The sequence below is a fragment of the Etheostoma spectabile genome, chromosome 14 (genome assembly GCF_008692095.1).
Source record: "Etheostoma spectabile isolate EspeVRDwgs_2016 chromosome 14, UIUC_Espe_1.0, whole genome shotgun sequence".
Lineage (NCBI taxonomy): Eukaryota > Metazoa > Chordata > Actinopteri > Perciformes > Percidae > Etheostoma > Etheostoma spectabile.
The window spans coordinates 8,976,846-8,988,616 of record NC_045746.1 but is presented as its reverse complement, the minus strand read 5'-3'; the positions used below and the strand labels follow the sequence as shown (position 1 = coordinate 8,988,616).

The 11,771-nt window shown below is 40.9% G+C and overlaps 1 protein-coding gene across 21 annotated transcripts in view; it reads left to right on the top strand.

The window, feature by feature from the left end:
• Nucleotides 1-11,771, top strand: part of adgrb2 (adhesion G protein-coupled receptor B2) — a 240,978-nt gene that overhangs the window by 148,580 nt on the left and 80,627 nt on the right. For all 21 annotated transcript variants that reach the window (XR_004334864.1, XR_004334860.1, XR_004334862.1 and 18 more), the window contains 3 exons: nucleotides 2,884-2,971; nucleotides 3,958-4,060; nucleotides 9,923-9,966. Coding sequence is in view for 8 of the 21 variants with exons in the window: in XM_032534850.1 (XP_032390741.1) it covers nucleotides 2,884-2,971; nucleotides 3,958-4,060; nucleotides 9,923-9,966 (235 nt within the window). In the remaining 13 variants the exon portion in view is untranslated. The remainder of the gene's footprint in view (nucleotides 1-2,883; nucleotides 2,972-3,957; nucleotides 4,061-9,922; nucleotides 9,967-11,771) is intronic.

The window sequence follows — 11,771 nt, the reverse complement described above, 5'->3', positions numbered from 1 at the left end:
AAAGTAGGCCTATCATCAGAAATAAATTATGTAAGTTATCGTCATGGAAAAAATACGTTGATATCAGCTTCAGAGTTTCGATATCGATATTCGCTCAGCCCTACTTGTAGTACAATAAAAGTGACCTGCTGCGTCTAATTTACACGGGCATTATCTCATATGATATTCAGCACGTCATTGCCACTTTAGCATATGCAATGTGGTAAATTGTTTCATCCAAACTGCGTGTAGTTGTATGAGTTAGGCCATCATTTGTAGTCTTTGCCCCTGTGGGAACTCTGCCTCTTCCCATTGGCAGTCCATAAGTTGAAGTCTGCAGCTGATTGCTATCAGTTTGATTGGTTCATTTACCCCATAATGAAAGCCTATCTCAGATGGACAGCTTAACTATGCTCATAGAGGCCCATTGGCACCTTTGTGTGTGCACGTGGGCACACAGTTGCACATAGGCACAGCCAATTGATAGGTTCATGAATCGCTTCACTGGGCAGAGGCTGGGACTGTTTTTCACTGATTTTCGAAGTGACAAACTCCCTCTCTCCAGCCACTGTCTCGCTCTTTCTCTCACAAACACACATGCTGACACAGGCTCTGACCTGCAGCCACGCACACATGCACATCGAAAACATACAAGCCAGCAATGACTTCACATTTTAAATACGCCATTGCTGGTACATGCATGCGATTTTTCTCCGTTAGCTTTGATGTATTACTCAAGCAAGATCGCAAAACAACCGAGAGCTCTACTGTCTAATATTGTGTTAAAGACTGACTTCCTTATGTGCAGTTTTGCCTGTTACTGTGTTGGGTTTCAAAATATCACCAGTGAGATGGGAATTTGACCATTTGATGCTATAGTAAAAGTTGTGTATCTAATAGGAATAATTTGATATTTTAGGAAACGGGCCAATTCGTTCTATTGACGAGAGTAAGAGGAGAAGATTATTACCCCTCTGTCATTTCTGTGCATTAAGTACAGATCTGCTGTTTTTTGCTGACGTGAAAGAAGCTGGTTGCAGATGAAAGAAACCAGGAAAGAATGAAAAGAGTAACTCACATGGAACTGTTTGGATGGAGCGTTCAATCTTTGATTACAACCATAAATTATGGCTTTGCATCAACTCCAAGCATATCTTTCCCCTGACAAATGGCATATTAAAGTTCACAGCTGGTGACTGGTGGTTTGCCATTTTGCTGGATTACAGCTGACCACCAATCATTTAGATGTTCAGCGAGCGAAGAGCGGCGAAAAATCTGTTCATAGGAAATTAGGGTTTTGTGATTGAGTGCTTTTGTAGTATTAATCATCCTCTTGCGTAGGAGTGCCACCCCATCACACACTGATTTACCATTTACCCACAATACACTGACTTTCTCATTTGCATCCAATTAGGATCCATCACACTCACCGGCTTTCTCATACTGACTTTGATCTGTTTTTTTTTGTTTTTTTTGCCACCTCACAGTCTCACAATTGCTTTTTCCCCCACTGTCGAGATCTTTTTGTCTCTTCCTCTTTTACTCCTTGTCTGTCTTGCATAGCTATCTCTCTTTCTGAGTATTACCTCGCAGGCAGCAGGCAGACAGTTTTTGGATGAGTCACCAAGTATGTCTGATACCATCAGCCCCCTCTGTCGCTACCTCTCCCGCCCTCTGGGCCGATGCTCCTCCGTCACTTCTCTCAGCCTGAAAGGGCAAAGGAGGGAGTGGCGTCTCTCAACATGAACTCTTCCCCTTCTTACTTTCCCTCTCTGTTTCCTTTCGACTCCCTCACTGGAGACAAAGTGACATTTACAGGGAGACACTACATCTCCTTGGGAGCCCCTGCTCTTTTTGGTGAAAGAACACTGGAGGGAGTGGTGGAAGGCAAGGGGTTGTAAGGAAGGACGGTTGTTACAAAGGTTGGCAAAGTTGAAAATAGGGTTGGAGAATGGAGGAACAACAAAGGAGGATGAGAGAGGCGAGGACTGAGGAGAAGGAAAGGAAGAAAAGGGATTCAAAACAAGGAAAAATAAGAGAACATTGGGAAGAAAGACATTGTCTTGGACACTTTGGCTTTATTGAAACAATTGCAATTAAGTTGATTGCATGTTAGAGCAATGGACTTGGTTTTACAAGCGAGGCTTCTGCTGAGCAATATAGGTAAGCTACGAGCTGTTAAAAGGCAAACAAACTGGCACAAATGGTGTGACCACCCACAAGGTGTGAAATGAGGATCTTGCACCTGAAATAGCGGGATGTTTTCAACTCAGAAGCATAATAAGTCTGAATATGGAATATGTATCTGTCATATCAGACGCTGCAATTAACTAACTTTTCATTTTGATTCAGTGAACAGAGCATTTGTCAGCCACAGCTCAAGAGTAAATGTAAATACGGCTAAATTTACAGGTTGAGACAGGTGAAATATGTGCTTTTTTATTTTTGCTTCACTGACTAATAGATTAGTTTATTAGTTTATTGATATCACATGACCAACTTATCAGCGCAGGCTATCTCAAATTGAACACAAATAACAAACCGGCTGCCTATAATTTAAATGCCAGATTAGCAGGTTAAATATTGATGTTGTATGAGAAGTTTCCACTTAACATACAAGCACATTTGTTGTTTTTCTCGTTGATATTTTAAATGTTAATTTGCTCCAATTACCTATTTACCTGCCACAAGAGTTCATTTAATTTGAAATTGAAATGGGAAATATATATAAGTTTCCTTACATTTTTAGCTGTACTTGTCCTAAAAAAACCGTCTTCGGCAACCTCTGCCCTTGCACGTAACAACAATGGGCGTACACGATAAATTGATGGATTTATAATCAATGTTTTAGACAAACCATGGCATATTTTTCGGCTGATTGCCACAAACGCTCCTGTGTTTCAGAGACAGAGACCGAGTTAGAGTCTCCGATGTACTATGTCATTGGAGCCATCTTGTACAGGACGTTGGGCGTCATCCTACCTGCACCGAAGTAAGTACTTCCCATGTGACCCACTGTCTAATTAGGATTCATTCTTTTTCAAGCATTTCTCATCTTCTACCGCTTTCCCTGTCCTTTGTTTTACCTTTCAGTATCTACTTTCTCTGTAGCTCTTTCTGTAGCTTACTTTCTCTCACAACTTTTCATCTCCCTTCCGTTTGCCTTTTTTTTTCTTGGTTTCCATTCTTACTACCTTTCTATTTCCGTGCCCTTTCTTCTGTCTCTTCTTTTCTCTATCTAATTCCATCCTCAAATCCTACATCGGTTCTCTCTCTCTAATGTCTGTGTTGCTTCTCTCCTTTTCTTGTGTCTGCCTAGTTATCAGACAAATGTCTTGGATGTCCAAAAAGAAGTACATTTCTCTAGATGTTTTATTTTTTTTACTTTTCTTTTGCATTGAAAACTTATTTTTAGAATTGCTTAGTGGGCTTCAAATGGGTGCGGGCCTAATGGGTCCTTCATTGTATGGAACTTGTAAAAATAGAAGTTAGGAGGAACCGGGAGTGGTGATATGGTTTTGTGCTGGCCCCGGGCCCTTTTATTCAGGTCAGTGCTCTTGGTTGTGGACGAGCTGGATCTGTTAAAACCATTTTCTCCCTGTAGCTCTGCTGAATCTTAACTGTTCCAGTGTTCAGATTTTACTCGGGCGCTGGCTCTGGCTTTCTCCCTTTGTCATTATTTTATTTTTTTCTCTATGCTTCTGTTTTGTTTTCTATGCTTATTTTTTTGTTTGTTTTACTTATAAGGAAACACTTATAAACCATCAAAAGCACAGCTGGGAACTGGGTGTGTATGTCTTTCTCTGAGTGCGTTTGAACGTATGCATGTCTTTCTGTGTATGACAAACCGTGTAAGACAGCAACTCACCAGCATATTTCCCACTTGTCGTTCAAAATCCGTTCAAGCGAAACGGGAATGTGCTGTACACTTCTTAAAATAAATAACTGTTTTGTGCGGGACTGTGTGTGTCTTTGCAGCCCCCCTGCGGTGATCAACTCCAAGATCCTGACGGTGACAGTTCGCCCGGAACCACAACCCAGCAAGCCCATGGTGGTGGTGGAGCTGTTACCGCTTTTTAATGTATGTTTATTCATTGCTTTTTTTCATCTCTCACTTTTTCCAGTCATAACAGCCACATTGTTTTTATGTGTTCCCAACCCAACCCAGTAACTTCAAAGTGTAAATTATTCCAATGCAGTGGTTTGCATTTTATATATTATAATATAGGCATGTACATTGAACAACCTTTTGCCAAGAAAATACATTTGTTTAAGGCCTTAAAGGATTTCCTTTGCTCCCAGCTGACCCATGTTTCCTGAGTTGAGATGAAAGAGAAAATGCTGCATGCTATAAAGCGGCGTGGTGCTCGTTGAATTGCCTAAATAAATGCAGACCTTTTTGACTTCCTTATATCGCAACGTCTCCCGGTGCCTATTCAGTTTATATTGCAGTGGAGTGTGTTATTATAAACGACTCGTGGAGTGTCTTCAGCAGAAAAGGACTAAGTGCAAGTTTAATGAAAGGCCCTCCGCACGACCTCAATAAGATGTGGGTTTTGTTAGCCATTCTTCTGTCCAAAGGTGGGCACAGTTTTGAAAATATTGTTAAATATTTAATGGTTTTCTCCAGACAACATATACATAAACACATACATACACACACACACACATATTTACACATTAAAATCTGCCAATAAAATTAGTCCCTTGCTGTCTCAACCAGGACCTTGGGATCAAATTATTGCACAGTGTTCCATATAAATACTTTTTAGTTGTTCTCCATCGCCCTGCTTTAATCCACTGATTCATTACTTAATTAGGGCATTTCCTTTATAGGCTTCTATCTTTCATCTTCTTTTTATTTTGCTTTTTAACACTTTTGGCAAAGCAGAGGTACTGCAGGTTGCACACTTTCTGTCTAGAGTAGGGGTGGGCAATTCATTTTCCCAAGGGGCCACATGAGAAACAGGGACTGGTGTGGAGGTCCGGACAAATAGGATAAACTCAGTTCTGCTCAATATCAAATCTGTCTCTTTATAAAAAGCAGTAAATGGTAAGGTCTTTGATAAGCTGCAACTGGTAAGGGCTCAAATGTTATGATTAGGACATGAAAAAAGTGAAGCAGACATAGTACAAAATTCAGTCATGTCATGTTGTGGAAGTTAATTATTTAATCAACATCCACCAATGCAGTTGTGACCAAAATGTACATGTACGTGCCATTTTCAAAGAACAGCATTCAATTAACTTATAGTGCTATTACTATTTTGTTTCTATTCCAACTACAGAATTAGCTTTTACTCAAACCTTTTTCTTAGAACATTAAAAGGTGAAGCAGACATAGTACAAAATGCCAACATGATGTCACTATTTTGCATTTCATGTGCAAAGAGGCCCTTGCCTTGCAGGTTGGAGTTTAGTTCATTCATTAGTTTGGTCGCATCAACAGCAAAATGCAATATCAGCCACCCAGTTTACACCTGAGAGCTCTGGAATGTCTTTGCCTTTCATATTACAAAACTCTGAAGTCTCTGCTCTCAGGTCCCATACTCTCTTAAGCACCTTGAGCCACCTGACAACTGTGTGGTAGCCTGTGTCACCATGTTTTGCCTCCTTTTTTCTCCGGGCGTATTAGCTTACTAAACTCCCCTTCAGAAGCGGCCTTACTGTTTTTGTCTTGAGTGCTGCATCCCTGGATGTGTAACGTTTGTTAAAAAAGCCTTGTTGCATTTGCAATTTAACTAGCAAAGCTTCAGATGTCCGTGCCCGCTCTGCATCAGTCAAAGTATAACCCTTCAACACAGCGATCGGTTCTCCGCAAACTAAGCACGCGGCTTTACCTTTGACTTCAGTAAATAAATACTTAGAAGTCCACGTTTGGGTACAAACTTGGCGCTCTGTATCAACCTTTCTTTTTTCCCCATGAGCTGAAATCTTCGAGGGATAACAGCTCGTTCACGTCCATGTTAACGCCTCGTGAGTTCAGTTCGCGGCTCGCCGACACATTGCAGTTCTTCTTCTTACTTTTATTTGCAACTTGCAACCAGAGAAGAAGAAGCTGCATACGTTGGCCTTCAAAAGAAAAGCAATTCAGTTGTATTCCATGCATGATGTACACTTATTTACTTTTGATTGCTAATTTGCCATTGACCTCACGTGGGCTAGTTAGGGCCCGCCCAAAGGGCTGGATGTGGCCCATGGGCCCAGGTCTGGTCTAGAGGATGATGTCTTAATGCTGATCCAAGCATGCTGCTCTGGACTGCTAACTAGAGGCTCCAATTGAGAACAGAGAGCAGTACAAGGCTGGGAACGCACATCTGTATACCTTAGTCCAGTGTCTGTAAAGACATTCATACAGCTGGAACACACTGCTCGCGTAAGCGTCGCGTATAGTTGCGTAGTGCAGCTATTTTTTTATTTCAGCCCATATTATCCGATCTGCCCGAGTCAGCACAATAGATCTTACAAAAAAATAAATCTTATATTTCTCATGAAGCACCTGAATAGTTTCTTTTATTAGAACATTCTTTCCTGGTACATCTTTTAAAGTCCGTGACCCCATTTTATAACGCAGGCTTTCTGTGAAAAAGAGTTATGTCTCAAGTTCAGGAACGAAGTTCAGCATACAGCATAACCACCCTCAAGGGAAATAATTAACGAAAGTGATGTAGAAATGCAATTAATACTACATTTTAAAATTAATATATCTCTGCTGTATAACAAAAAGGAAATGACATTGCAGAGGATACAGGCATTAGCATAATAATGTGGTTTCACTTGAGATGTAACCATTGCTCATATCCATATTTGCTACTTAAAATTAATTAGGGTTTTTAGCAACTCCTAAAAGCAAAATAAAAGACAAAATAAATTGTTTTTTTTAAATAACTAAAGTAGTTTTATATTTGTAGTATTGCAATGAAGGATGAGTATAATTTAAAGCAGTTTTTCGACATTTTGGCAAATACAATAATATGCTTTCTTCCAAATTGTTAGCGAAATTCATTCTCTGCATTTGACCCATCCCTCAAGGGAGCAGTGGGCAGCCATTTACAGCAAGCCAGTGTCGTCATAACCTAGTACATGTTTTTTGATGGTGGGTGAAACCGTAGCACCCAGAGGAAACCCACGCAAACATGGGGAGAAGTTACCAAACACCACACAGAAAGGCCTGGAACCACCTGGATTGGAACCCAGAATCCCATTGACCTCACGGGGGCCAGTTATGGCCCGCCCAAAGGGCCGGATGTGAGGCCACAGTGCTAACCATAAGGCTGCCATGCTGCCAATGCTCGATTTCATTTTCTGAGTCTGTAATCTCTAATATGAAGTGGAAGGATTTTGAGGCTCTTTTCATCTGATTAGCTCACCGTATTCAGAGCCAATATGCATTATTCATTTTGCTGCCAAATGGCTACCACATGTGATTGTGAATGCCTTGAAGATAAATGGCTGTTCCATTTGAGAGAAAATTGACAGAGCTGTTAAGGCAGACACCATTATTACTGTCCATAATAATAATAATAATAATAATAATAAGTGCAGCTGTTATAATCGGACACATGGTGCTGCCTTCGAGAGGCATCAGTCGAGCAGACGCTGTCATTATGCAACGTATCAGTTCTACAGAGGAGGCAGACTTTGTGGGTGTCCACGGATGTCACTCCCGCTGCAGCGTACAGTTAGGCATGATGCACGCTGATTGATGGTCGAATGCTAAAAGAGCCCGCTACGCTAAAGCATGCCCAGAGACAACTAATATCAGTGACGGCAGCGGTCTGCGTGTCAGGCAGAACAAAGCGCTCTGGCATCATCAATGTGTGTGTGTTGGGTGTAGTGTGGCCTGCTTGTGGTGTGTGTGTGTGTGTGGGTGTGTGTGTGTGTGTGTGGTGTGGTGTGTGTGTGGTGTGGTGTGTGTGTGTGTGTGTGTGTGGTGTGTGTGTGTGTGTGTTTTTGTGGTGGGTGTGGTGTGGTGTGTGTGTGTGTGTGGTGTGTGTGTGTGTGTGTGGGTGTGTGTGTGTGGGTGTGTGTGTGAGATCATCCAGTCCTCTGACATCCAGCCATGCAGAGACCCCAGGATCCACTGGTTCATGGGAGATCACTTATGAACTATTCAGAGTAGGAGGGGTGACCTTGCCTTTGGAGAAATAAAATACTCTTAAATGTTACTTAAGGTCCTTCTCTCCCCTTTTTTTTTTGCTCAATTTAAAACTGTTATTCATTCACTCATTGTTATTCTGTTAGGAAACAATCTGATCACGATTGTTTTGTGGTTTCCTATCCTATCATCTACTGGCTTGACATCCGTGAGTTAATTCTCAAAGCAGTTCTGCGATCTGGGATAACAAAGTGACTCGAGGCAGGGTTCAGTTCACAATGTTCTAAAGGCTTAATGAGACACAATGATACATGCATACATACATTTTCTAACAATCGCTCCACTCGTGACGTGACGTGAGAGTAGAAAGATAAGAAAGAGGCACTAAAAGAAGGATTGGTTCAAGATAGGCTCACGCAGATACATCTTGCGGATAAAAAAGTGTAACAATTTACACAAATTTATGATACCAATTATAACGACAAGTGAGGCCTTGAAGAGTTTTCACAGAATGGAATGTAACATATTCAAAACATATTCACAAAACATTCAGTTTGCTCTTCACTCGTGACGAGGTAATGATTTTCAATTATTTCTCATGTTTCTCATATTTCCCTACTTACAGTGGACATTTTCTTTTACTGCTATTACCCCCTTTACCATAAGGGGGAGCTCAAAGGCAAAGGGCTTAATGCAGGACTTAGGAAGGACCAGCAGACAGGCACAGAGAGGGATCCATTTTCCTCTGCAACAGTGGAAAAATGGCATCTCAATTGTGGGTACCCAGTGTAGTTACACAAAGGCCTGATCAATCTTACTCTAAAGGACGCAGGAAGTGTGTGTCTGCCGGCTGTTTCTCTCCGACTGTACTCATACCAGTTTAAGACTTTTAATGCTTTTGATTCAGGAATGAATGTAAGAACAGAATCGTGGATCCAGAACGGACAAACCCACAACGTTCAACTAAAACCAGTCGCAATCCAATCCTTTTCAAAATCAGGCGTGCATGTTGAAAGGGCGCGGCCGATTCGTTAAAAGCGATCAATGCTTGAGATCACTGAGGATCACAGGTGGAACAAGCTGTGATGAGTCAGTTCAAGATATTGATCCTGCGATTGATTCACTGATTGAGCCATTGGGAGTCTTCCTTCTCCACCACGAGTGAGCGAGCTTTGATTACCAGATGATTCACCTGCCTTTCGACCCTCAACGATTGTTTTTTTTGGCTCCAGCGAGTTGATGGATTAAGAGCATTTAGACCACCGTAAAGGCTTATGTGACTTTTTTTTGTGGTTTAAAAAAAGTTTGTAATCACCTCCCCAAATTCAAATTACAATGTTCAGAGATACATTCAATAGGTACTTTACACAATCTAAAAGCCATTTCTTCACAATAAGTACTTGCTATACTTAAGTACAGGACATTTTACTGCCTTATAGTTGTTTACTTTCATTTCACTCCTGTGGTTGTACTAAAGTGAAGCATTTGAATGCCCTACCACTACTGCATGTTTATGACCCCAACTTGCTGTGTATTATTGTCCATGAAATGGCTTATTTTGTCTCCTAACTCACTCAAGCTTTTGCTCACACACCCCTCTTTTTGCAGCAGCTATTTGCTGCTCTGTCCACTGACAATGACTCTTTCTCCATCTCTCCCTCCCGCCCTCTGTCTCAATCCTTCTCTTTCATTATCTGTTTACCTCTCTCCATCGCCCATGCAGCATCACTCTTTCTCCTCAGGCAACGAGCTATTCTGTCTTCACTCTGCCTCCCTCACTCATCCTCTCGACTGGCAATAACAGCTTATCTTCTCTCCCTCCCCTCCCCTCCCTGTATCTTGCAGGGTACATCAGATCCACAGTGCGTTGTCTGGGACTATGGCAACCCGTAAGTTACTCTAAATGATTCTGATGTGTGCATGTGAGAGTGTACAGTGTGTAGTAAAGCTTGTGTTTGTTTATCTCATATGTGCTCATGCCCAATGAGATTAATTTCATTAATGAACTGAAAACAGTCTAATGAAGTTCCCTGAGTTAGTGTTAATTAAATTAGTCAATGAGAACAAACACCATTCTCTCTGTGTTGCTAAGAATTCACAAGTAACATCACTCACAATGCCTCATTGGAGCAGTTTTCCTTTGTTGCAATCCTCTTTTTCAACGTTTACCTATACTAGCACCATGTTAGAGGCTTAATATGCAATTCTTAACTGTGGTCATTTGGCTTAACGTTAACAATCCAGTTTTATACCACCAGTGACCGGGATGGGTTTTCTCTCGTCTATGTAGGCCACTGACTCTTTGACATCTAGTGAGCTGCATAATGTAAACCAGCTCAATTGATCACGCTGTTTTAACCATTAACCCACATAGTGATTACTCTTTGATGTCAATAACAAAGTCAAACTTGTTCAGGACCATTAAGCCAGGATTTGCGTGCAGGTCATGGTCTCATTGCATTTTTACTATGAGGCCACTAATATATGTTTAAATAGCATATATCTTCTTCCTATGCAAGTATAAATGAACAGATGCATCCCCATCTCCTACAAAATACAATAATTTACCGTTCATTGGCATGTCATGGTTGGTAAGGTCGGCCTTGGAGTTAAGCATATAAATCTCAGTACATATTTTTAGGTTTAGGCAGCAAAACCACTTGGTTACCAGCCGCGATTGTTGGAATTGTTTTCACCGTGTGTGTCTGTGTCTGTGTCAGTGTCTGTCTGTGTGTGTCATCATGACAATATTAAAAGATGGTCTCTAGTTATTGTTAAGAAAAGACCATGGATTGGGTTACATAGTACAAAGCTCACATCTTTTCCCATGCTTTGTGTCAGCATTTCCTTTTTGAATATGTGACCGGAAAAGGATATTGTTAGGACAACTAAGGAGAAATATTGACTCTGAGCGTTAAGTACAATAAAAGTTTGCTCATCATTTTAAGTTTGACAGTTCATTCTTGGTATTGGAAACAGCAGTTGACAAAATAATCTCCACTCAAGATCTATTTAATCTTTATTGGCAAGTGCTCAGTTGTTATGGAGAAGCCCTAAAAGTGCTCAGAATAATCAATAACATCTTCATTTCCATGTCAACTGAGCAAAAGCATCATCTACTAAAGAAGATTGTGTGCTTTGAACATTATTTATGGATTTTATTCTGCATTTTAACTCCTTGGTGTATTTATTTTTGCATGTTGTTGTATGTTACTATGTTCGCAAGCTACAGTACATGTATGGGATTAATAAAGTTATTTTGAATTAGAAATCATGGTCATCAGCTCCAGAACAAGTGAGTAAGTAGGCCTTGAGTGGAGATTAATTTGTCAATTTGTTTCATTGTTACATTAATTAGAAAAACCTTCCCAGTGGCATTCCTTTTCTCCAAATTGTATTTGCTAATATACTAGATCAGCTGTACATGAGCATCATTCTTAAGAACCAGATTTGACAGATGAATCTTTTTTTTTTCTTCTTTTTTTAAAGATTCTTTTTTGGGGCTTTTCCATTTTATTCAATAGTGACAGTGGATAAACAGGAAAGGGGGGAGAGAAAGAGAGGGGATGACCCCCAGCAAAGGGCCCGCAGGTCAGATTCAAACCCGGGCCAATGCAGGACTCAGCCTGCACGGGGCGAGCGGTGTTACTGGGTGAGCTAGTGGCCGCCCCGACAGATGAATCTTTAACAGATG